Genomic DNA, 25,721 nt, shown 5'->3' on the forward strand with positions numbered 1-25,721 from the left:
CCAAGGAGCCACCCCCTGCCCTAGTGCTCCCCTAGTACACCATGGCTGGTGGAGGCAATAAGAAACAGAGCATTAATTAAGGGACAGTACTAATGAACATGAACATCGCCTTTTATTTGGACAATGCTAAGTAATGGCCACGGCCACTCGGTAGCAGCTAGGATTAGCTCTGCTAATTGATATTGCTCTTGTTTAATTTAGGGTGGGTCCGGGCAAGAGAGGGAGGGTGAATTAAACAAAGAGATTTCCCCTAAACATAAACCAGAGAACAGCGCGGTGTGCAGTGTGCCCAGGGTCCCGCTGGCACTACGCTGGGGGGGGATTCTAGCCCTCACAAGCCCCTCCTGGCTCCCCCAAATCGCCCCCTACTCCCGTTTTGCAGCACTTGTCCTCGTTGCCAGCACGAGGGCTGGGCTGTCCTGGGGTTGCTTCTTCGAGGTGAGACCCCAGGGTCAGGGCACGGGGGGGGGAACAAAACACAAGAGGCTGGGGGCTGCGTTCGGGCCCCCTCTGCCTACAGTGACATCAGAGCCATGGAGATTTCTAGAGGGGAAAGAAAAAGGCAACAGCGAGCGCAGCAAAGGGGCCTGAGCCCGGGTGGAGGTGCAGTAAGACGTGAGAGAAGAACGCAAAGCAGACATCAGGGGAAAAGAAGAGAAGGAAGGAAAAAAAATACATATATAATAATAATAATGGCACAAGAACTGAGAAGTGTAAACTTTCCTTTGTTAATATCTCTAGCTAGGAGCTTCCTACAGTCTCGTCCCCTCAGGGCACAAGTGGGGAAACCTCAGGAGCTGGCTCCCTCCTGGCGGCTGGCGCGGGGCTTGCGCTGGGGGAGCCCTTTGCTGTGCGTGGCCGCAGCGGGACCGGGCTCCGGGGGCTGCATCTGGTGGGGGCTTCCCGGGCTGCTCTGGTGCCTGCCGAGCGCCGGGCCCGCTCCGCTGCGGTGCCGGGGGCCACCGGGCCGCCTGGCAGTGGGAGGACCGGGCTGTAACTGGGGCCGGGAGCCCGCTGGTCCCGGTCGTCTGCTCCCCGGGGCAGCCTGGAAGAGAGAAGAGAGGGGGGGGGGGAACGGGACAGATCCCACGCTGAGGGCTGCAGCCGCCCACTGACACAGCACTGAGGCAATACGCCTCATGCAACCTGCTCCCTGTCCCCCCCACCCCGACCCCATGAGCTGGGAAAGCGAAAAACCTGAAATCTGGTGTGAATTAGAACCCGGAGGCTGTGCACCCTCAGAGCTCTCCTGCTCCCCAGAGAAGCTGGGTTTTTGTTTGTTTTTTTTTTTTTTTTCCTTTCCAAAAGCTCAAGTGAAACAGATCGCAGAGGCCGCGCAGCTCATTTCCCCCCTGCTCCCCCCAGAGGTGGGAAAAGAAAACCACCAACACCCGATGTGAGGCAGAGCTTGGGAAGCGTGCGCCCTCGTTCTGCTCCCTGGAGAATGTGGAAATCAGAAACCCCAATATCTGAAGTAGAACCTAGAGACAATGTACCCCGTGCCTCCCACTGCCCAGAGAGCTGGGAACACAGAAATCCCAACAGAAAAGTGAAGCAGAGCCTGCAGACGGTGCGCCCTCGTGCTCCACCTGCTCCTCGGAGACACCAGAAAGCGGCAACTCTGAAGCCTCACGGGATACAGAGCCCAGAGCTCACACCAGACCCCGTGCCCCTCCTGCTCCTCAGAGAGCTGGGAAAGCAAAAGCCCCACGCTGCCACGTGATACGGAGCCTACAGCCCATGCACCTCACGCCTCCCTGAAAGGTGGGAAAAGAACCCCCTCCCCTCCCCCCCACCCCAAATCTCCCAAGAAGCAGAACCAGCAAAGCAGGACTGTGCCAGCCCTCCCGGCCCCAGGGCACTCATACCTCTCGCAGGGGCTGGGGGGGGTGGCTGCCTGCACCCTCCACAGCTGCCTCCATGGAGGATGGGGGCTTCTTGCTCACTGTGGTAAGGCTGATGGCAGAGGCACACGCGGGGCTGGAGGGAGTGGAGGTGTTGCTGGGACTGCTCGGGGACACGGCTGTGACGGAGCTGCAGCGGGAGCGGGTGGAATAGCTGTTCTTCGGGTGGGAGACTGGAAAAGAAAGACCCCAAAATGTGCATCGTGTGTGTGGGACCCTGGCCGCTCACCCTCCAGCCTCCATTGGGATCCTGGGGCAGAGCTGCTGGAGCAGCTGGTGGCTGGAGCTGAGGGCATGGGTGGATAGCAGAGCTTTTCCAGGTGAGATTTCGCTTTGGTTTCGTGGACTATGCAAGAGCTTGGGACCAGAGAAGGAAGGAGAACAGCTCTCATGGCCAAGGAAAGGGCACCCACAGACCAATCCCCCCGCCACTGCTCAGGGGGAAACAAAGCACCCAGCGCAGCCCCCTCCCAGCCTGCTGCTCCCCCTTTTTGGGGCACACAGGAAGTTTTGGGGACGGCAGGGCCTCGGCTGCCCGGCCCTCCCTGCTCACCTTGCCCAAAGGCAGCGATGCTCTTCTTCAACGCATCAAGGTCGCACGTAAACCGCGCCACTCTGCCCAGCTCCTCGTCGTACTTGCGCTCGCTTACAAAGTGCTGCGTGGAAAGGAGAACACGCACGTTAATTCCAGTCCCTGCAGCCAATTAGAGCACAGGAACGGAGACAGAAGTCTCCAGTCTGGGGCTGGTAACAAGAATCTGAGGCGGGCGCTGCCTGAAAAAAAGTCTTGGCTGGGAAGGGAGGTGGCTGCAAGGCCTTAAGGAATTAGAAAAAGGTTTCTGCATGATTTCTACCAGCTTCCCTCAGATTGTTTCAGTCCCACAGTGGCTCCAGCCCTGCCCAGGATGCTGACAGAGGCAGCATTCCTCAGCAGCACCAATCCTGCTGCCGGGCTGGGCACTGCCCTGAGCTGCAGTGCCAGCAGCTGGATTCTCAGGCTGGAGCTTAATTGATCCTCTGCACAACTTTGTGCTGACCTCTTGCAGCAGGAGCCGGCGTGCCAGAGAGCAGAGGTGGCTGTCGGAATATGAAAGCGTTTCATGGAATAGAAAAGCAGCTTCTGCGCAGAGGGCAGGCTCTGTGAGCTGGGAGGAAAGGCAGAGGTCAGCCTGCACCACGGGAGGCTCTCAGTGCTGTGCTGAGGACAAAGCTGCGGCTTTGCCCCATCCCCAGCTCCGTGCTGGTGCACAATGGCCAAAGGTTGGAGCGCAGGCACCGAGGGGTTAATGCTTGGATGATCCTTCGCTGGCTGAAGTTGGTATTTTGCAAGCCAAGTATTCAAAGTTAAGATTCAGGATGAATCTGTACCCTGCAGCACGGCTGCAGAGAGCAGCAGAGGCGAATTTGGAAACGACACCAAACCAAACCGCGTTCAGAAGCACAGGAAGCCCCGACGGTTACCAAAAAAAAACCATGCACAGCGTTCGGGTGAGATAAGGAGCGGGGGAGATGAGGCAGAGGTGAAAAGCTCACCTTGATATCGGCTCGGAGCTCGACCAGCTGCTCCTCGGACATCCGCACTGCCACGTCGGTCATCTTCTTCAGGGCCTCTGCCTTCTTCTGCCGGCTCACCAGGATCTCCACTGTGGGACAAAGCACAGCTCTGAGGCCGGAGCAGCCCCAGCCCAGCCCCTCATTGGTAAGCAGCAGGCTCCCCATGTCAGCACGGTGCCAGCTGCACAGCAGCCCCAGCGTCACCCTCCTGCAGCCGTGTACGTCTCCAGACAGAGTGAACCTGAGCTGGAAGCTGCCGTGGGGACGGGCGCCATGTGCTGTTTTAGATGCTGAGTGCCTCCCTGGGGACCCCTGAGCTGCAGGGATCAGTGCTGCTGGTGCTGTGAACACCCCTTCCAGCTCCCCAGGAATGCCAAAATGTTCAGCAATGCCTTCAGGAGAGCGCAGCTCATCCCACCCTCTAACATGGGCACAGAACAAGGCAAAATCCAGTCACTATACACATGGTATATACAATACAGGGCAGATTTTGTCTGTTCCCAAGTACGTAGTGCTCTACACAGAGCGAAAAGGAAATAAGGGAGAAAAATCTGCTTCCACCGGGGCTGTCCCTGGAGCACAGCACCATCTGTGGCTCTGCAGGTGGGTGCCCAGCGGGAGGAGAGAGGAGGGAGCCTTACTTGCTTCCGCCTTCACTTTGTCCATCTCAGCCAGCAACGCCACCTCGCGATCCATGAGGCTGGGGAAGAACACAGAGAAAGGATTTAACACCGAGGGGGGCCACGAAATCCCACAGCAGGAGCACGGCGGGCGGTGGGCTGGTCAGCCACAATCAGGGACCAACAGAGGGCAGCAGGAGCCCTGGTTCTGAGCTCTGCTGGCACCACGGCTTCAGTCAGCGCCGTACTGCATTCCTAAAAACCCGCTGGGTGCGTGGTCACCGTGCTCTGATAAAGTCAGAGCTGCTCGGTGAGGGGAGAGGAGCAGCAGCTGCACTGCTCTGTGCTCTGTCATGAAGGAAAGCTGTGGTGCAATGCTCGCAGAGTTGCTCAAAATGCTCAAGCCATGAGCAAGCCAAGACCCACAGCACCGGAGTGGGATGTGGGCCCCGGGCAGCAGCCTCTCAGGAGCAACATGGTGAAGGCACCTGAGTGCAATGCTTCACTCTTAGCTTATTCCACTATACCAAGCTGTCCTGCCAGTCCAGGAACCAAAGTTCTAGTGTTCTGCAGCACTCCAGGGTAGGGCACATCCTGCTGATCCCAAAGGAGTGTTTCTTTCAGTGGGCACAGCCCCCACCACGCTCCCATCTCTTCAGGCTTGAGGATTTTTCAGCTACCTGAGAGCATCCGAGGGGCCCTGGTGCAGCACCAGGAGGCTCAGCAGGCTCCGAGCGTGGCTGTTGCCATGAGACCACGATTCTCCCGGGCATTGTGCAAGCAGAGCTGTGCCACTGCCCACCAAGACTCAGGTTGCAATGGCAGGAGGGAAAACATCGCCGTGCCCTCGCAGGACAGAGGCAGGCACTGGCTTCAGCTTTGCTGTTTGCAGTAACAAACCCACACCCTCGTGCTCACCCTTCCTGCAGATGCTTTTGTGCCTCCACGCTGCTCCTGCAAGGTGCTTGGCCGTGAGTCCACACGGCTGCAGCTCACCTTCCCCCAGCAGCTCGAGTGCACTCAGCACCCTGCCTATTAACAGGCTTCATTTGTGTTTTCCTAATATACGAGCCACGTCTTCCTTTCGCCTGCTAGCTTTACAACACTCGTCATGCAGACACAGAGCCATACCGGGGGTGATGGCAGCCCTCCATCTCAGGCCACAGGCTTTTTCAGTGAGAACGATCTGCCTGAAAACGGGGAGGAACATTTCTTTTCACAAACCACAGGGCATCTGAAAGGCAAACTCCAACCACCGCTCCCACTCCTCTGCGTGCACGGGAGGACCGAGGCAGGATCAATTTGAACAACTCCCTCTGAACAGCAGCTTTGACATTTGGCAGCTTCTGTTGATTTATCGCTCTCTGTCCGTCTGCCTTTTCAGGGCAGGGATTGTTTCTGCTCGTAGCACAGCAGGGGCCTGAGCCAGGTCAGGCAGTTGCAGCCCAACTGCACAAATACAACTACGTGTGTCAGAAGCGACGCTAATAAGGCTTCACCTCGCTTCCAGCTGTCTCCTGCGTGGCTCAGCCCTGCTCCGCAGCGTGGAGCAAGGGCAGGGTGTGGGGAGGTGCCCATCCCACAGAGAGATGCCCATCCATTCTGTAGGGAGCTGACCAGCCTGCTGCTCACATCAGGGAGGATCCCAGTGCGGATCCAGCATTGCCTTGATGAACTCGAGCCCAGCAGAGCCCAGCTGTGCTGCATCTATCCCCCCGTTGCCTCCTCCCTGAACACACACACACACCCCTGGCTCCTACAGGAACAACGCCTGCTTTAGAGGAGCTTTATGGGGACCGTTCGGGGCTTTCTCCTGCAAGCAAACCCGCAGGAACCTTGACAAAAGATTACAGCCTGAGTCCCTTTGTCATTTAATTTACTCAGCGGAGCTCAGCTGGAGTCCTTTACCCAATTTTACAGTTGGGCTGGCTGAGGAACAGAGGTCATGTTGGCCGTGCCTGATGTTGGCGTGAGGAGCGGCTCCATCAGACCCCAGTGGTCTCCCACGCTAGGGAATCGCTGAGCAGACCGCCCTCCAGCTGCCAGATCCGCTCAGGAACGTGCTCAATTCCAGGCTGCTCTGTGCTGGGACAAGACCACATAAATCTGAGACTGAGCTTGGAGAAAGCACGCTTCAGGAGGAAGAAAAAGGGGAAGGAGGCGAACTGAGACCTGCTGAGGATTGAAGCAGCACTGAGTGCTTGCTTGTGAGCTGCTGTCAGGAGAGAGACTCGCAGCCCAGTGGCCCCTGCAAGATGCTGTATGCGTGAGCACGATCCCAGCTTTGAGGTGAGGCTCTGTGCAGTGGTCCCGAGGGCTGCCTGCAGGGCAGCTGCCACCTCTAAGCCCCACAGTGCAGCAGTGACAAACCTCAACGCAGCCCCATGCCCATGGCAGCACTAAAGCTGATCTTCCCCTCTGCACCCACAAAGGCTCAGGGTGCTTTCTGCAGCGCAGATAGAAAAACATGCTGGGAATTCAGGGCGGTCAGGACTCCCTCATTCAGGTTACCCGACCACCTCCAAATCCTACAGAGCAGGAATCCAGCACCTGCACTCAGGATGGATTTTGGAGATCATGGTGCAGCGTTAGAGCCCCTTCACCCTCACCTCTGTGCCTGCACCAGCACGCTGCCAAGCAAGAGAAGATGAAGGTCCAAACCTGCAGAAGCCTTGCTGGTTCAAAGGACACCTGAAGCACATCTGTGACACACAAGCAAAAATAGCCTGCACTTTGCTACTCAAACGCCCCGTTTCAGATGAACAAACCTGCCTTTAAATCAGGCTTTCCTTTGGTAGAAAGCCAGTTGGAGCTATGATTCAGCAAGAGGATTTAGCTATTGGGTCCTGTCTTGTGTCATAGGCTTTAAAAATACACTAATTATTCTCCGGGTCGCAAAGGGAGCTGGGGGAAGAAAAGAAAATGTGACGGCACCATTTCTGCTTCAGCTCAACGGCGTCATTTTTGGGAAAAGGAAAGTGGACTGCGCTCTGCAGAGCCAACGCAGCAAGGCATTTGCCAAGGGAGGCTCCGGTGGCCCCACGCCAGGCGGATCCACACATCCTCCTGTGCCCAGGGCCACACGTGGCTCTTTCACCTTTGGGAACGTGACGCGAGCAGCGCGGAGCCGATAACGCCAAGCCAAAGGGCAAGGCAGCGCTCGCGCAGACCCAAGGCAGTGACATTTTCCATCCCCAGGATGGGATTTTACAGGTGCTGTGAATGCACTGAGAGGTCGACAGGAAAAAAAAAATAAAAATCACCAGCCCTACTGTATATGGAGATGACACTGAGACAGCATCAGTCGCCACTCGGTAGACAAAGCCTCTAACAAAGCACGGTCTAATACTCACACAAACTAAGTGAGTTAGGACTACAGATGTCTCAGCTCTTGAGGGGGTAAATCCCCTCCAAAACCCTCTGCTACTGGTAGGGTAAATCCTCCCCCCCCTCCCCACTACAGCTTCCCCAAAACACAAAGAGAGAAGAGCTGGGAGCAATGTGCCACAGAGGTCACGAGCATCAGAAAGGATCAAAATGCAGCTGAGGGCAAACGGGCACCCACAGCCACGTGGGTCTGGTCTCCTCTAAGGTCAGAAGTCAGCCAGGAACGCCTTCTGTCACTGCTTTCAGCACGCTGAACCGAAATGCAGGGCAGCATTCCACTTCAGGAGAGCACTTCCTGGTGGCAAAGTTCAACCCGAGCAAGCACACAAGGAGAAAACCTCACACGGAGCAACAAGGTTTGCTAAAAGGCTTCGGAGCAGAGCCAGCTCCGCGTCACTACCACTACACAGCCCTGCCTTGGAGGGCACGCAGTTTTCAGATGCAGATTGCTTCTGACACGGATTTGCAAGTCTGCCAAATATCTGCTTTAATCCTTCGGTGTGATATCAGCGTTTTAGTTACCTGTCAACTATTACTCACTTCAGGCACACAGAACTGAGGGAGTTGGCTGACGCAGTCGCCAAGCCACCCTTGATGATATCTGAAAAGTCACGGCAGCGAGGAGAAGTCCCTGGTGGCTGAAAAGAAAGCAATGTCACAGCCAGGTTTAGGAAGGGTAGAAAGGATGACCCAGGGAACCGCCGACCTGTCAGCCTCACCTCTGTGCTGGGGGAGATCATGGAGGAGCAGATGCTCCCGGAAGCAATGCTAAGCGACACGGAAGAAAGGGAGGTGACATGGGACAAGCAGCATGGCTTCACCAAGGGCAGGTCCTGCCTGAGTGTAAACACGACGGTGTAACTGCGTCAGTGGACAAGGAAAGAGCCACTGATGTCACCTATCCGGACTTGAGTAACGCCTTGGATACGGCCCCCCACAAAATCCTTCTCTCCAAAGTGGAAAGGCATAGATTTGACAGGTGGGCTGCTCAACTGGATACGAGGCTGCACCCAGAAAGTGGCAGTCAATGGCTCAGTGTCCAGATGGAGACCAGAGAAGAGTGGTGCCCCTCGGGGGTCAGTGCTGGGACCAGTGCTCCGTAACACCAGCAGTGAGCTTGGCAGTGGGACAGAGTGCACCCTCAGCAAGTTTGCAGATGACGAGGTCAGCAGGGAAGTGATCCGACTTGAATGATGGCACGATTTGAGCTCTCTGTGCAGTTTCTTACATTTCTTTATCAAATGCACTCATGTTTGTATAACCAGGAAGAACAATTTCTCACTAGCAGATCCGATCAGCCAAGACATCAAGTGCATCTGGTGTTAGGACTTTGGGAATGTCACCGTAAAGTGCTTACCTAAAGCAATGAAAATGGTAATTAAAAAGACCTGCCTGCACATGGAGGGAACATTGTGCACTGCATTCAAAGCTTGGTTTAAGAATGGAGAAGGAACAGCCTCTGCAGGATGATCCGTAGTGTGCGTGTGTGTGTGTGTGTACCTTCAGAAGGAGCCTGCTCTTCCATGCTGTATGCAACCCGAATTTGCAGATTTCAAATACAAATGTTTGTTTTGAAAAGACACAGACTGCTGCACTCCCTGCTCCCAGCACCCAGCTGGCAGCACGTTACAAGGTGAGTTCCTCCCACCCTCTGTGCCTGACGTGACTTAATGAAGGTCACGCTAACAGCTTTGTGCAGACCCAGAATCAAAGTTCACCAAAGAGCCAGCCAGACAACGCAGCCCTGAATGGGGCACGGGCCAAGAGCTGCCTGCAAAAAGCCCTCTACAAATTGTAGAGCACAGGCCTTCAGATTTGGGCTTAATTCTCCACGACACGCTGAGCTCTCAAGCGCTGACAAACGGTGCCTGGCCACTGGGGCAAGTGCAAGCATGTCATTAGCCTGACTGGAGAGCTGAAGTTTCATTCTAAATTCATTGATCTTAATCCTCAACACATCTGGATCTGTTCCTACATTTTACTTACCTACTCTGCAGCTCAGCAAATACCTGCTTCATCTTCTTAATGGAAGCATCCATTTCCTCTTTCACCACGACCCGGTACCGAGCCAGTGAGACGGTGCAGCGCTGGAGATCCTTCACTGATTTTTCAATATTAGAACCTACCAAGAGACAGAGAGAACTTAAACAGCCACGTCAATCACACTGCTAAATCCTCCCAGCAGGGGAAATCAGGAGAATGCTTTCCCTCTTACTTTTAAACTATGCCCTGCTTGGTTTTAATACTTCCTTTCCCTCCCCTATTACAAAGGCTCTTGCTTCAGCAGAAGGTTTTCCACTGAGGAATGCTTTCCCAGAGCTTGAAGGATTTCATTCCATGGGCAGGGACATCCCTCCACCGTTTCAAATACACAACAGTAATCAAATGCATCTGAGTTGCTCTGGGTTAGGGGCACAGCCACCACCTGATCACGCTGAGCTGAGCACGACAACCGCCATCACCTCCGCCATCTCTGAGGTCTCCCTGTCCCCCCTTGTTATTGTAAGCAAAAAAAATCAAGTGGCAGGAGGCTGTCACTTCTTGTAACAGGGCTGGTCCCAACTACTGTCCTCTTGACATGTTCTCACAACAGATGAGAAAGAACCCAAAGGCTCTGAGAGGGAGCGGAGAAGAATGGGCTAAGCTTATGCAGCGAGGCTGCCTCCCGCCCTGCCTTCTCACACATGCGGGTTTGCTGCTCCGGGCACTACATCTAAACTGCTGTCAAGATTCCTGCTGTGCACGGGGAAGAGGAGGAGCAGAGTGCAAGTTAGAGGCCAGATAATAAGAAGTGTGTTCGCTTGTATTAAAATCAACGTCCAGCCTGCCTCAGCGCTGTCCGTCAGCGACGCAGCGCATGAGGTGGTGAGAATTTGGCTGCTGGCAACCCGCTGTGACACGGGGGAAGGAGCAGACCCGGGGGCCTTACCCAGCTTCTTGTTTGCAGGTGAGAAGGGGACGTTGTCCAGGCGCACAGCAGGCAGGGAGGCGGGGGCCGTGGGTCTGGAGCCGGACCTGCTGGTGCTGTGCTGATCAGGCCGCTGTCTGAGAGACGAAGGGCTCTGGGCAGGGTGCACGGTGAGAGATTTGGTGTCGAGGTCTGCTATTCCGTTCTCTAGTTGAGGCACTGCCGGAGCAAAGCAAACTCGTGTGAAGGGGGGAGAGGGGGGTGGGGGACACAAAGAGGACGGCAGAACGCTCCCAGCCCTTTAGGACCACAAGCAGAAATCAAAGCTCGGGGTGAGCTGCCCTTTCCTGGAGGACTGCACAAACGAATCAGCTCTCAAAGCTGACCCCAGTCAAAAGATGGACACAAAAGGCGAGGGGCAGCTCCTCTGCTTTTTAAACGCCCGGCGCCTGCCTCCTGCCACTTCTTCAGGGGACTAACCTGTTCTCTCAGGCATGTCTGGCACTGCAGGCTCGCAATCCTCCAGCTCTCTGGCATCAATTGAAAGCGCATCCAGCCCTTCGCTGAGCGAGTCCACCGACTCCGTGTCGTGGGCGCAGCCGTTGACATGGAAACCGTTAATTCCCCCCTTCTCCGAGTTTGCTGACTGCTCCTCTTCAGTGGACACCAATTTCCTGGGGTCTGCGGGGCCAGGGCTCGCCTCGGCTTGCGGTTTCGGTTTGGTTTTCTTCTTCTTGTTCTGAGGATTAGGCGTCCACGCCACAAAGAGAGAGAGAGAGAAAAAAGGAAGGAAAATAAAAACGTTAAGCTTAATTCCTAAAGGGAAAATTAAGCTTGCGCTTACCGCCCCAAAGTAGCTGAATTAAAATGCTTTTTCAGCCAGCCCGGTTGTTGATCCCGTTCGCGGCAGGGGGGATTCGTTCAACAATGAGGACAGATATAGAGGCATTAACGACGAGCAAACTCATTATCCCTTCCAAGGGTGTTCCAGCGAGCCCAGGGCACGGGCTGAGGGCTGTGGGAAGCAGTGGGGCTGTGTGGGGCAGCCCCACTCCCCTCGGGGTGCTGCCCTAGACCTCGCTCTGACAGCAATTCCCTCGATCCCCAGCACACGGCTCCTCGGTCACATCTCTCCCCTCTCCATTTCATCCCGGTGCTTTTTAAGTATTCAAAGGAGTCCTTTTGAATAATTATGATTTTCTTCTCGTCCTGGTGGATTTGGACATTAGAATATCAAGTTCTGAAACTTTGCAAATCTGTCTTTAACCGTTTCGCAGAGGTCTGAGCGCAGAGCGAGGCAGGGAAGCCCGCACGACACAGAAATATTTCCACAGACCTCAGCATTAAATGCAACTGTTCAGCTCCAAAGGTTACCGATGAAAAATGGAACGGCACGACGATCCGAGCAGTGAATTACGGAGCTCTGCTGAAGCAAACGGACCTGAGAAAGATTTACTTCAGCGTGGGGCTGGCTGTGTGGATTAGGGGTCCTGCAGAGGGTCAGCAAAACAAAAGCTATTGCAAGGGCTGTAAGTCTGGAAGCTTTTTTTTTCAGCTGCTGCACCCCACACAATGTGTCTGACAACTAAGCTGAGTGCAGGCGTGATGAGGAGATGTTTCCTGCTTGCAGCGAAGGTCCCATGCAAATCCCTGCCCTGAGCAGCGAGGCACCTGATAACACAGCAATCATCTCTGGCAGTCTGCTCTGCTGCCAGCAGTGTACATGCACACAATGGTGCAGAACATGTTTGCTCTTTGGCTTCTTATCTCATCACAATTACGAGGAACGCAGGGAACAGCAGGCAGTCTCAATTTGTGCTCTCCCTCCTCCTCAAAGAAATACAACAAAATAAATAAAAGAGAACTACATTTGCAAGGTGTATTTAGAAGCGTTACCTTTTTTTTGCCCGTGACAGTCCATTCCTTCAATACTTCACTGGCGTTACCTGAAACAAAACATAGGGATGAGCAGTGAGGGTGGCACCCACTCCAATTCTTTCGTGGTCACACGGCAGAGCCTTCACATCTGGTGCTGCCTGTAACCTCCCTACACCTGAGCAGTTTCAGTTCTTGCCACTGACATAATGAAAGGATGAGTTTCATTTTCGCTCTAGGCCAAATAGGCCTACTCCCCTAGAACAGAGAGCCAGCTGTTTCCAGGAACACATCCTTGACTTTGGCCCCAGCACTCTGGGCACTCAGAGCTGTGCTGGAGCACTGTGAGCTTCGCAGGCTGCGCCCACATCAGGCACCTGCTGGCTTTCTGCCTCCAGAGCAGCAATGGGTTTGGGATGTCCACAGCCTAAGGAGCAGCTGTTCTGCAGGCAAAGCATGGTGTCAGTGATGGCCAGCAGGGAGACAGAGCAGTGCAGTGCCACCAGCAAGAGCTGGTTTCTCTGAGGTCAGAAAATCCATCTAGCACAGCGTGCCAGCCAGGTTTCAAAGTACAAACAGCAGCACCTGAAAACGTTCCCTGCTTTGTACACACGAGCAAGAGTTGCTGTAATTGAGTATCTAACCCCCATTACCTAAAGAGCTATCGAGAACTTCTCTCTGCCTTGACCAAACACCGAGAAAGACTTGGAAGAGAACTGTCCATGAGTTGTGGAGGGTACATGTGGCTGAGCTGAGAAGCCCCACAAACCCTTTCCACGTGAGGTATGTTCTGCACTCTGACCCTTCTGCACGAGCACTCCTGCAGAAGGCCCACAAACACAGCAGGTACGAGCGACAGAGCCCAGATTCCCACTGCAGTTACCTTCCATAAATGCTTGCACTGTTTTGTCCACGCAGTTGTCAAAATGCTGGAGCACGAGGACAATCTCATTGTTGCTCCTGTTCGGGACTATGGCACGCACTGCGTTGATCTGGGGGGAAGAAAAGAGGCCGACAGCTGAAGCATTTCCTTCACCTCACACTGCAGCCCCCTGCAAGCAGTCTGAACACCTTACCCGATGGCTTCCTTATCAAACTTTCATGGGCCAGGACGATTCAGCCTGAATAAAATTCTGCTTTTGAAAGAAGCGCAGTCAGCTCCCAGACAGAAACATCTTTAACCTCTGACAGCAGATAAAGACGCAGCACTCGCGCGGCACGCGGCGAGCTCGAGTCCCACGAGACGCACTCACCTTCTCCTTCATGTTTTCAAAGGTTCCTCCTTGGGCCATCACCGTGTTGGACTGCACATCGAAAATGAACCCGGACGGATCTGTGAAGACAAAGGAGATGGGAGACTCGTGCCTGAATGCTCGGGTGCCGGGAGACATCTGGAGAGTGGGGTCAGCTCTGGTGGTTACAGTGCTCGCCAGGTAATTCTACCCAACAGAGGGCAATTAGCTGCTGAGAGCAGGCTGGGGCACCGTGTGCTCTTAGTCAAAGGACAGGTTCTGTTCCTCCTGCCAGGTTACACGGAGCCAATGAAACTGCTTCAGCCACAGCTCTGCTTCAAGCCAATCGCAGACCAAACCACAAAGAAGCAAACACAGCCCCAGCAGGGCTGGTGTGACACAGCCCATTACCGAAGCACGCCAGTTGCACCCTCACATTTCTGCATCAATCCCTCTGCGAGCCCAGTAACAAAGAGCTAATGATCCCCTCAGCACCGGAGCCTCCGAGCAGCACATTACCAATTTCCCCCACCTGGAGATACAAGATGGCAACCAGACTGATGAATGGCTTTGGAGATCGAGCAGCTCGTGCTCGTCACCAGCTCCCATCTTCAGGGCAATGCTCATCTTCCAGAGAGACCCAGAGCTGAGCCAGCCCCCAGCAACAGCTTCACTCCCTGCCACCCCTCCCCCGGGATCACCGTGTGCGGAACCACAAACTCACCCCACATCTTGCTGCCAAAGGCCCAAGGAGTCTAAATGTGGGGTTTTGGGGAAGGAAATGCATCCAGCAGCCTGCCCTGGTGGGGCAAGGCGTGCAGTGAGCCCGGCCAGCACCCCGAGCTGCTGATTCACGTCCCTTCCCTCACCTCCTCCAAATAACTCGCACGCGGTTTTGAGACACACCATTGACTTCCGCGGTTCCCAGACATTGATGTAGCATTTAAACCGAGATGCCTCCAAACGCAGTGACAGAATTGTGAACATGATGGAAAGGTCAGGCTCTTATTTAGGCTACAGATGAACGGTTAAATTCTTCCTCGCTCCTTCCTTCCCCATTTCAGCCCCATGAGCGAGATTGCCTCCAGTTTTTGAAGCTCACGCAAGTTTGAGCTCCCAACTTTCCGGCCCTTCATCTTGTAAATGGCTCTCAGATTCCCATCACCGAGTGAGAACCAGCCATCTTTTCTCAAAACCCTCACTGCAGAGCAGCCACCGAGGGCCCAGGTGCCAAGGAAGATGAAGCTCAGCTCCCCGCTGCAGCGCGTTTTCAGCTGCTCAATCCTACCCCTTCCTACAGCTGTGTTTGTGCTGGGGCTCACGCAGATGGAGCTGTCAGCACCTCACTCCCACCACATCTCCAGCTTCCAGCCACGGCCCGCGCCCTCCCAGCGGCTATAACGTTGATCATGCAAAAATTATGCAACGGAGACTTCACTGTGTACATGTGATATCGCCCAGGAGCGCTCCCGAGCATCATTAGAAGGGCTGCTGGCGCTCGGGTCTCCGGCGGTGGCGGGGATCTGCAGGAATGGATGGAATTTAAAATGCTCCGTCCTCGTGGGCAGACGTCTGGCTGCTGCTGCTGCCTTCAGGGTTTGGGGGATGAACATCTTCGCGGGGCTGTGGCTGTGCATGGCAGCCCGGGACGCCGCATCGTTCGGATGCTGTGGCATGAAAACACGCAGCGCTGCCCTGCAGATGCGACGCATTAACCCCAGAAGCGTGGTCTTAATTGCTTCTGTGCTCGTAACTGCGGCTCCCAGAAAAAGGAGGGGGCAAGAAATGGGTCATCCCAGATCATTTACTTCCGTGGTTTAACGCTATTTAATCAACTAATTGGTTCTCTTCAACAGAGGTACCAAAGCTACCGGGAAGAATCCACCCTGCCCAACACCACGCTGCCTGCTCACTTCAGTTTCCTTCTCCTGTAACTCCCCTAATCCATCACTCCTAAATGAGAGGTGTGCAGTAACAACTCAAGAAATACCCACTCTGCTTTCCTGGACATCAGGAACCCAGCAGCCCTGCCCATTTGGGGAGATCCTGACTCCTCTCTGCCATCAAAAGACTGAACACAGAAACAACCAAATCATTTCGCTTACAAAAAGCAGGAGTGCACCAGCACCCACCGAGCAGAAATTAACACTGAGGTACAAACCAACACAGACAAAGGTCCCTGCAGGACTTCCCAGCATCCTCCCCCTCTCCCTACGATCCAGGAGCATGCACACCACTACCACACGTGCCTCTAAGTCCCTTTTTCCCCACACAGCACATTAAGATGCTTGGGGGGGGAGTCTGGCTCACCAACTGCGCTTGCTCCATCTCCGCCTCCAGTTCCGAACTGGGGCTCAGTGCCTCCATCAGCTGTTGCAGAAACTATTTTAACACCCCGTGGTGTGGTCACTGAGCTGCAGAGGAAACCCGAGGAGGTGGCAGCTACACCTTAGGGCTTTGTCTTGACAAGAAATGCTGCGTTATTGCTGCTGTTTCAGACAGATCTGAATGACCCCAGCACGCAGTACAGCCCTAAATCCAAACCTGACCCCTAGAGAGGTGGGGGTCTCCTTCTCTGGAGAGATCCAAACCCTCCCCAAACGCTTTGCTGTGCACCCTGCTCTGGGGAACCTGCTTTAGCACAGGGTTGGACTGAGGATTTGCACAGGTCCCTTCCAACCCCAATGGTTCTGGGATTCTCTTTGCCAGCCAAAGGCTGAGGAGGCAGCGCTCACACAGAGCTGGGATTCTGCAGAGTTTCCACTTGAGTGGCACGCTGTTAAACGAAGGATGAGATTAAAATGGAATTTCCCCCACACCTATGCAGGCTCCCTGTGACCCTTCCCCTTTCCCAAATGCACGCAGGGCAATTTTGCACCAAGCTGCAATGCCTCCTTGATGTATCCGCATAAGGAGGAGCCCAAGGGCCTCACTGCATCCGTGCCCAGATCACATACCCGCTTTCCAAATCTCACAAACACCCTTCTGAGCAGCTCAGATGCTCACCGTGCTCCGTGGCACTCCCATGCAGCAGCAGCAGCAGCAGCAGGTGGGCTCCTGATTCGCTTTCAGAGCTGCTGCATTATTGAAAGCAGCTCTCTCACTCCGCACCTCTCAACACTCCTCGCTGGTCCTTTGTTACACAGCAAAGGGGTTTTGTTTGGCTTCCAGAGAAACTGAGAAGATGCTCCTTACCTGTGCTGGGCCTGCTCCCTGCGTGACATCTGCTGAGCACACCAGGCCTGCAGCATCGAATACTGACAGCCTCAGTGCCCTCCTGGCCTCAGGAACCCAGCAGTGCCAGCCCCAGAGGGTTCCCTGCTGCCTCCTGCAGACCTCTCCTCCATTCCCCACCTTCCTGTTGCTTCCAGGTGTGTTTTTCTCCCTGTGTATTCAGTGACAACAACTGCCGGGCTCCATTTCCAACAGCAGAGAGAAGACAATTTCCTAACGGCCTGTGCCGAGGCTTCCAAAAGCTCAGATGCAGAACTTAAAAAATAATTCAAAAAATTATCCTATACCATAATTTCCAGAAGTGCTGCTAATTGCTTCGAATCATGCATGGATCTGGCTGTCAAAGGACAGCAGTGCTCCTCAGGAAGGCTCCATTTCTGTGCCAGAGCGGCGAGAGGCAAAAATCTACCGAGAACAAAAGCGCTTCTCCTGAGGCAGAGGACGCGAATTGTCAAACCACTCGCCTTAAATTATTAATTAGTAGTCAGTGCAAATAAAAAGAAAACCATAACCTTCACAACCCCCTTCCCCTCCCCCTCCCCACACTTTGGAATTAATGTCTCACGTGCAGCAAACGAGGACTCTCGCTGCACTAAGCTGCTGGATGCAAGAACAGCTTTGCCTTTAATGCGCATCAGCAGAAAAGGGAGAACTTGCAAGGGTGCTGCATGGGTGTTGCATGCAGAGCAAGGCTCTGCAACTCTTAGCTACTAAAACCCTTTTTTTCCTGCTGCTTTCTGACGGTGAAAGTGGGGCAGTATTAATATTATGCAGCAAGTCATGAATCAGACCTGTCCAGCTGGACAACTGAAACGCTGCTACAAATGTCACAAAACCCAACAGGTCATACAGTGTCACCAAGACGGTGACAATAAGCTGTCAAGCATCGCCAGCAGCCTGGAGAGGAGTACAGCAGAAGCAATTAACCCCTCTCCTAATTGATAACTTCGGAATCAATCGCGCTGGTTATTGACATTTGATGATAGCGTATCCGCGTGCATCTTACCTTTTAGATTTTGCTTTTTAGACATCTCGGTGTGCTTGCTCTAATGTCCAGCTATACCAGAGGAGGAGGGAGGGGGGAAAACAACTCCTGGCCCTTGAGCAGCGCAGCTGTGATTCACACACGGCCTCGAATCGAGGCGGGGAGCGGCCGGTATCGGGCCCGGGATGGCAAAATCTCAGCTGCGAGGGCAAGCAGGGTCTGGAGCTGTCAGAATTCAGCTGACAGCCCGACAGAGCAGCACGGCTTCTTCCTGGGGAAAGCGGCTCCTTGTCACAACGCCTGAGCGCGGCTGCCGGTGTCAGTCGTCTCGGGTTCTAAATAACAATGGGGGGAAAAGAAAGGAAGGAAGTCAGAAATTGCTGCCCAGCTAGCCCGAGGCGTACCCCACAGCCCTCAGCTTGTCAACGCGTCTCACTGATGGTTTCTCCAAGGGTGAAATCTGTATTTTGTGTAAGGTGTTTTGGAACGGGCGAGCAGAAAGGAACGCTAACCACAAGGCAACAAGAGCCCCACGGCCTCAGGGAGGATTCCACAGGCTCCAGGAGAAGCACTCTGTGGCACTGTGACTTCAGCCCCACAACCAGGGAGGTTTACAGCCACCATAAAACGTTTGCACGGACAGCGGGGCTCGCTAAGGACGAAGCAGACGGGGAGCAACGAGCACTTGGATCCCTGGTGCGTGAGCAGCCAGCATCCCGGCAGCACACGGCTCCCTCTGCACGCAGCAGGGACACCCGGTTCCTGTGCAGGGATTTTCCTTATGCTGCTGGCTCCTGGAGCAGGAGGGGGACGCTGCCAGGTTAAACAAAGAGCAACGAGACACGGCGTGCAGAACAATGGGGATCCGGCCCCAGCGCAATGCCACATCCGTCATCAAGGAGGAAAAGGCACAACTTGCCAATGCGATATAGGAAAAGCTTTAAGGAATCAGGAGACTCTGTGTATTTCTAGTGAAACCCACAGGCTTGAAAATGCACTGAGGAACACACAGCTCATTTGCTCGAGGAATAATCGGCTCAGCTCCGATCCACCCCAACCAGGATTATTTGTAGGGGCATTCCCAGGATATGGTTTAGGAATGCAGCAGCACTGCTGCACTACAAGGAGTTGAAATCCCAAAACGAGAGCAGGGAAGGATGGGGATGATGATTTGAAATGCATCCCAGGAGCCATTTCTCAGGGCACAGGGATCTGGGCACCTTCAGTTCCGCACCCGAACCCTCTTGATAATTCCATGCCTTTAAATAAATGCACTTTTTGACAAGAAGGGAGCACGGAAACACACCAAACCTGGAGCACCACACAGAGCAGGAAGACACCAAACCTGGAGCACCACACAGAGCAGGAAGACACCAAACCTGGAGCACCACACAGAGCACTTCAGACGAGCTCCCTCCAGTTGTCTCCAGCTCAGCTCAGTAAAGGAATGAATATTTACAAACCAAGAGCAACTGCTTGCAAACAAAATTCAGCAAAGGAACATTTATAAGCTGCCCCTGCACTGTCAAAAAGCAAGCACTCGAGGGGACAGCACTGTAAAAAAGCTGCCCAAGAAGTTACTGGGACATCTCCAAACAGCTGAAGCAAGTGCACGTTGTCACCCAGGAAAAAGCTTGACCCCACTTCAGAGGTAGAAAAGGAGCAGTAATTAAAATCTTTGGAGAGAAACAAGCAGTGAATCACAGCTTCCCAGCCACTCTTTGCTAAGCTCAGCTCTAAGGCTGCTGTGCACAAAGTGAAAAAGCAGCGGAGCGGGGGATAAAATAACCACTGATGAGCATCTCATGGCAAACATTCCTCCAAAATTAGCACAGGCACCCCCCAAGGTGGGACCTAGAGGCTCAAGTCCACACACCCACAGAAACAGCCAAGAACCAACACAAAACAAGCAAGAAAGCAACCTGCAGCATGAAAACAAATGACTGAATGGGACGGAGGGGGCACAAAATAACCCACAGAAACCCAACGCTGCCGACAGAGCAGCGAAATCCTCCTTGATCTCAGCTGGAACGTGGCATTCCTGAGCCACGACGGGAAGGCACATTTTTGCTAAGCACAACCCGGCTCATTTTCAAGTAAGGAAAAGTCATTCACAGCTTTACAGACAGCACGGCGAGAGAGAAATGACTTCAGAACACCCCACCCGTGGCATTCGCTTTCCAGGCCATTCCTGCCCTGTCTAGACGGAGTATTTCAGTGAACTTTCCAAACTTGAGAGCTTCCGGTTTAAAGGGAAAGATTAACGGAGAGAAAAAGCTGCTGGGGATTTTTATTGTTCTACCAAAGGCTCTTTTGCTGAAAAATCTGGGAGTTCTGAGGGTGAAATCAGCCAATGCCCACTAAGTTACAGCAACCCAAATCAAGCTCAGAGGCCTCAACCCCCTCTGCCTTTCACTTTTCTGCCCCAACTCAGTGTGAGCTTATCCTCAAACGTGGACCCCTCCCAGGCTCACTGCGTCCCCTTATCAGGGCAAGGAAGTAAAGCTCCGTCCTCCAGCTGATGAAATACTCCTGCCCACACCCCCCCACCCCACAGAACCCCACACAGGACCTTGCCTGCACTGAGTGAAGCACAGGAGCAGCCCCCACTGGTGGCTGCTGCAGAAAAAAGGGTCGGTTCCCCCTCCTGGGGCATCTCCCACATTCAGTTTCCAAACGCAGCAATGCTAGAGGGCTTCCTGACACCTCACCCGGTGACACAACCTGCGCCTCGAGGTGGGAGCCCCCTCCTGCTTTCCTCCTGCCAGGACCCCTTGGCTTGAAGTGCTCCAAAAACCTCAGCAGGATGCCAGGGGATCTGGAATATGCATTTGTCCCAGCAACTGTGTGCACCACCGCTGCTTTCAGGCTTTATTTGCCACCACGCCGAGCAGAAGGGTCTCAGGGATTTGCCAAGAATTATGTCATAGTCAAGAGTACGAACAACCCCTTTAGATTGGGGTTGAGTTCTTAACCAAAGCATCTAAAAAAAAAAAAAAAACAACCACACAACTTTTTGAGAAGAAGGAAGGAGAAAAGTGATGGGAAATATAACAGAAGATGAGACCATCCTCTGCCCCACTGCTGTGTGTTGAGGGCTTCCTGCACCTCCCCAAGATCGCTACAGGGGGAGGTTGTTCCTGCCGCCCCCTCTCAGCTTTCCCTTTGACCTCAGCCAACCTCCAAGCCGGAGCTTGAGGATGCCGTTAAAAATAAGCTCTACATTTTAATTGTCAGCCCTATTAAGAACAACGCAGTACCTACAAATCCTCCCACAGTCACCTGAGCTCCTCCGTCCAGGATCCAACCAGAACCTTCTGCTGAGCGCTGGCAGCGTAATAGCTCAGAACAATCATAAAAGATTTAAAAGCTCCTTGGATGGTTCGCTACCGGGAAGTCGCGCTCACGGGCCAGCTCCCGGGAGCGCACCGGGCTTGGAAAGCCCAAAGGGACAGAACTTCAGGTGGGACCACAACAGCCACGTGCTTGGGACGGGCAGAACAACAGCTGGAGCTGCGCACAACTTTGACGCTGGCGGAGTTACAGCCCCCGCGCGTGCACCGCCCGCAGCACACACAAATCATTAACCGGCGTTAACTGTCATTAACGAGGGATAACAACGAAGGAGATAAATGCTGGAGCCCTAAACGGGGAGAACTCTGCGTGACGGGGAGCAGAAGGACTGAGTCAGCGGTACCCGCACACGGGAGACGTTCAGGGCTCAGCAGAAGGGAGGATAAAGCCGCAGCGCTGCCGGGAGCCCCGGATCCCCCCGCACCCCGCAGAAGGCCGCGGGAAGCGGCGCTGACGCTGAGCGGGCGCAGCTGTGGGGCCCTCGGCGCCCGATGGAGCTCTCAGCCGACCCCTCAGGCCCCAAAGCCCCGGCTCCGGTGGGCCCGTAACTTCCCGCACCGGGCGGCCCCCAGCGCCCGGAACCCGAGGCCTGAAGGAACGGTTCCCCGCAACCGCCCCCCGTCCCCGCGCTGAGGCCTACGGGGGACTCTCCCCTCACGAAGCCTACTCCGTACTCCAACACCCCCCTCAGCCACCCCTTCCAAATCAGCACCCACTCCCCCTCACCGCATCCATCAGGCCGTGCTCACCCCCGACCCCCGCTCACCGCCAGGCCCTGCCGCCGCCGCACCCCCCGCCCCTCAGCTCACCTCGGGCCGCCGCGGATGCAGCGGAGAGGGGGTGGGGGCCGCGGCCCGGCCGGAGCCCTCAGCCCTCCGCCAGCCAATCGGCTCCGCGGACGCCGCGCGAAAGCCAATAGTGCCACGCTGCTCCCAGTGATCGCCGCCAATGAGAGAGAGGAGGAGGGGAGGCGAGGCCCGCCTCCTTCCCATTTCAGCCAGTCTGAAGCGAGGAGGGGGGCGGGCCTAGGGGTTCTGGCCAATGAGAGGGCAGAGCTGTGTCCGCTAACGTGCGCAGACGCGGCTCGGCGAGGGGCGGGATCAATCTCCGCCGAGGACCAATCGGATCCGGTACTGGAGAGGTCACGCCTCACCGCCCCCTGAGGGGCGGAGCAAGGTGGGGCAGCGGGTGCCGAACGTGGACGGAAACTGCCGAGAGCCACCGCCCTGGGGCGGAGACACCCGAATCCTCTCCGGAAAGAGCCGAGCGTGGGAAAGGCGGGGACTAAGCTTTCAAGGATGAGGGTTCGAGGCGCAGTCCCACCTGAACGATCCCGCCCGGACCGGGTCTGGGATGCTGGGAGCCTGGAGGCTCGGAGATGGACAGGTGAGTCCTCCGGCGATGCTCTGCACGGATCCGTGCGCAATGGTTTGCATGGAGCCTAACGCAGCAATTTGCACAAGCCCCAGCGCAGCCATTTGCACAGATCCTCGTGCAATGCTCTGCATGGATCCCAATGCAATGATTTGCACAAGGCCCCATCCATTGGTCGCAGCCATCCCTGTGCAACAGTTTACACACTGCCTCGTGCATTGCTTTGCACGGTGCGTATCCCCAGCCCCAGCACCGCATGGCACTGAGCAAAGAAAGCACAACCAGCAGCAAACCTCGTGTTATAAACCCCATGTTGCAAGCCCCCTCAGTGCCTTTGCTCCCCGCACTCTGGGCTCAGCCTCCTCCTGCTGCTGCCCTGCGGGGTCCCCCCAGTGCCTCGTAGGCCTCCTGCAGCTCGATGAAGCGCTGCTCGGCCTCTTCAGCCCGCTGCCGGTTGTGGTCGGGATGCCAGACCTTCACCAGCTCCCGGTAGCTCCTCTGCACCTCCTCGATGCCAGAGCCGGATGGGATGCCAAGAACCTGGGAGGGGCAAAACGGAAATGATGGGGTGCGGTAGCAGACTCCCCCTTCACCCCAGAACACCCCAAAATCAGCCACGTACACCCCGTGCTACCTTCCTGCAGGCTAAGGGCAGCCAAACTCCATTCCCCCCAGCTTTTGCCCCCCAGACACCCCAAAATCAGCCACGTGCACCCTATGCCAGCCCTCAATAGGTTAGGGGCAGACAAATGGCATTCCCTCCCCCCAACTTATGCCCCCCCATCACCCCAAAATCATCTGTGTACCATACCCTGTGCCATCCCTCTGGGGAGTTAAGGACACCCAAACCCCATTTCCCCTCCCCCCCCAAATCTTGCTGTGCCTCGTACCTGATAGGCCCACTGCTGCCGCTCATTGCATCCTCCAGGCCCAGCTCTGAGCCCCAGCAGTCGGGCCAGGCCTTGGAAGGACCACATCGGGATGGCCCCCACCCACCCCAAGGCCCCGGCGGTGCCACGCAGCAGGCCGTATCCCACCGGGACAGCGAAGGCCAGGTAGGCCATGCCCAGGCGGAAGAGGCGGGCGCGAAGCCGCAGCGGAGGCCCGGCGGGATGCTGATAGCGGCAGTGGCGCTGGGCCGCCAGGCCTGCAGCCAAGCTGGAAGGCAGCACCGCCAGCAGCTGGGCCTGGAAGAGGAGGGAGGTGAGGAAGGCCGCGGTAAGGACGCGGTGCGCTTCAGTGCTCTGCTCGCCCACGGAGGCCACCAGGAGCACGCCCAACCCCACGGCCAGCGGCTGAGCCAGCAGCTGTGGCACCCAGGGCAGTGCCAGCGCGGCCACCAGCCCGAAATATGTCCCCACGGCCACCTGCCCCGCCAGGCGTATGGGGCTCAGCGCTGGCACGGCCCGCCCGCGCCGGCTACCGGTGCCATTGGCCATGGCCACCCAACGGCGGAGGTGCCAGAGATCGCTGAGCCAACCGGCGCCGAAGCCGCCCAGTGTCAGCATCCAGAGCAGCGCGTGGCTGTCCCGGCCCAGGTAGAGGTGGTGCAGCCCCAGCGGCCCCCCCAGCGCCCACAGCCCGTAGGCCACCAGTAGCCGCTTGGCCATGCTGGGTGGCTCACGGCTGCGGGATGGCACTGGTGTGGCACCGGCATCTGGCGTCCTGTGGGAGGGAAGGCATGGCTGGGGGCAGTGGGGCACGCTGTGCCTCCTGTGACAGTCCCCTCCGTGTCCCACGTGCTACCCCAGGACTCTGCACACACCAGCCCGCCCAGAGCTGCTCCATGCCCACCCTTAGAACCCCTGTGCCCATATGGATCTCTCCACTCAGGGTCCTCTGTGCCCACCCAGCACAATTTCATGCCCACCCAGGGCTGGGCCATCCCCACCCAGGTTCCATACCCCCCACCCAGGACCCCCTATGCCCATCCAGAGGCACCATGAGCCCACTCAGAGCTACTCTGTGCCCAGCCAGGGCTGGTCCATCCCCACACAGGTCTCATACCTCCACCCAGGACCCCCTGTGCCCATCCAGAGGCACCACGAGCCCACCCAGAGCTATTTTGTGCCCACTCAGGGCTGTTTCGTGCCCTCCCAGGACCCTCAGTGCTCACTCAGAGCCACTTCACACCCACTCAGAACCTTGCGTGCCCAGCCAGGGTCCCCTGAGTCCATATGAGATCCCACAAGCCTATCCAGAGCCATTTTGTTCCCTCCCAGGTCTGCCACCCAGGTCCCATAGCCCCACCCAGGACCCCCTGTGCCCATCTGGGTGTCCCATGGGCCCACCCAAAAGCCATTTTGCACCCACTCAGCACTGATCCACCCCCCCCCAGGTACCATATCCCCATCCAGGATCCCCTGAGCCCACCCACATCTGTGCACCCACACCCCTCCTGAGCCTCCCAGCACCACGTGCAGCCACCCACAGCTCTGTGGACCCCCTCAGCACCCCCAACCCACCTCTGCACAAAGACCCGCAGAGCTCACAGGCAGCTCTTCCCCAACCTCCCCCTCCACCCAGCACGGACTTTGCCTCTGTGACAACACCAGGCAAAGGGCAGAGCACTGCAAGCTGCTGTGGGGTGGGGTCATGAGGCCCTAAAACGGGAAGACCCCCCCCCAGCCATGAGTGGAAACCCCCAGACCCATGGTAACTTCCCCACCCCAGCCCCATGGCTACCCCTCCAGCCACACGCCCCCCAGACGCAGCTATGCAGGCACTGCTGGAGCTGTGCCCCTTACCGGTGCTGTGCCCTCCCAGCAGCTTCCAGCCCCCCCCCACCCCGCAGCCCCCACTCTCACCACCGCCGCTGTGTTTGCTCGGCTTAGCCGCTGCCGGCCTCCAATTTGGTCTCATTCATTATTAACGGCCCTGGCCGGCTGCGCTGTTGACACAGCCACTCCTGGAGTGGGGACTAGAAGGGGGGGGCAGTGATCCCCTCCTTGTGACCCCCTCCTCAGCTCAGCCTCCCCCCCCGACCCCCCCCACACGCTGCGGCTCAGGAGGATGCAGGGATGCTGAGAGCCTGGTTCCTATGGGATCCCACTAATACAGGGCGGGGGGAGATGCTGCAGCCCCCCTCGGCCCAGCTGCCCATCAGGGCTGACAGCGGCCCCCCCGCGCTGCCCACCCCGCCTGGCTGCCTCCCTGACAGCGGCTCCCAGTGGGGCCACGCTTGGCTGAGCTGCGCCCTGGGGGGGGGGAGGTGGGTCTGGGGGGGCTGCATTAGGATGAGGATGCATGCGGGGGAGCTGCACCTGAAGGGGGGGGGATTGCATTGGGATTGGG

General features: G+C 56.2%; 2 protein-coding genes across 7 annotated transcripts; both read right to left on the minus strand.

The window, feature by feature from the left end:
- Window positions 1-90: 90 nt before the first annotated feature.
- SPATS2 (spermatogenesis associated serine rich 2) lies at window positions 91-22,014 on the minus strand. 6 transcript variants are annotated; one of them, XM_021382834.1, is made up of 13 exons: window positions 21,863-22,014; window positions 17,721-18,034; window positions 13,502-13,581; window positions 13,132-13,240; window positions 12,270-12,319; window positions 10,854-11,112; window positions 10,395-10,592; window positions 9,452-9,587; window positions 4,100-4,158; window positions 3,438-3,547; window positions 2,458-2,560; window positions 1,869-2,077; window positions 91-1,045 (listed from the first exon to the last, which is right to left on the minus strand). In XM_021382834.1, the coding sequence occupies exons 2-13, from the start codon at window positions 17,743-17,745 to the stop codon at window positions 791-793; spliced, it is 1,593 nt and encodes a 530-aa protein (XP_021238509.1). In that variant the 5' UTR covers window positions 17,746-18,034; window positions 21,863-22,014; the 3' UTR covers window positions 91-790. The 6 variants fall into 6 exon arrangements, with proteins under 6 accessions (XP_021238509.1, XP_021238510.1, XP_021238514.1 ...); XM_021382835.1 differs by having other exon boundaries at window positions 21,820-21,966; XM_021382839.1 differs by lacking the exon at window positions 21,863-22,014 and adding an exon at window positions 21,780-21,804.
- A 441-nt stretch (window positions 22,015-22,455) lies between these two features.
- Window positions 22,456-24,443, minus strand: DNAJC22 (DnaJ heat shock protein family (Hsp40) member C22). Its single transcript, XM_021382858.1, has 2 exons — window positions 23,318-24,443; window positions 22,456-22,967 (listed from the first exon to the last, which is right to left on the minus strand). The coding sequence occupies exons 1-2, from the start codon at window positions 24,035-24,037 to the stop codon at window positions 22,782-22,784; spliced, it is 906 nt and encodes a 301-aa protein (XP_021238533.1). The 5' UTR covers window positions 24,038-24,443; the 3' UTR covers window positions 22,456-22,781.
- Between the last annotated feature and the right edge of the window lie 1,278 nt (window positions 24,444-25,721).

This window comes from Numida meleagris, unplaced genomic scaffold, assembly GCF_002078875.1.
Source record: "Numida meleagris isolate 19003 breed g44 Domestic line unplaced genomic scaffold, NumMel1.0 unplaced_Scaffold296, whole genome shotgun sequence".
Lineage (NCBI taxonomy): Eukaryota > Metazoa > Chordata > Aves > Galliformes > Numididae > Numida > Numida meleagris.

Coding starts and splice junctions, on each gene's coding strand:
- SPATS2 (XM_021382834.1), bottom strand. CDS start 17,745: ATGTCTAAAAAGCAAAATCTAAAAG. Junction 13,241..13,501: donor TTGAAAACATGAAGGAGAAG/GTGAGTGCGTCT, acceptor TCTTCCCCCCAG/ATCAACGCAGTGCGTGCCAT. Junction 3,548..4,099: donor CAAAGTGAAGGCGGAAGCAA/GTAAGGCTCCCT, acceptor TTTGTCCCACAG/TGGAGATCCTGGTGAGCCGG.
- DNAJC22 (XM_021382858.1), bottom strand. CDS start 24,037: ATGGCCAAGCGGCTACTGGTGGCCTACGGGCTGTGGGCGCTGGGGGGG. Junction 22,968..23,317: donor GGCAGCAGTGGGCCTATCAG/GTACGAGGCACA, acceptor TGCCCCTCCCAG/GTTCTTGGCATCCCATCCGG.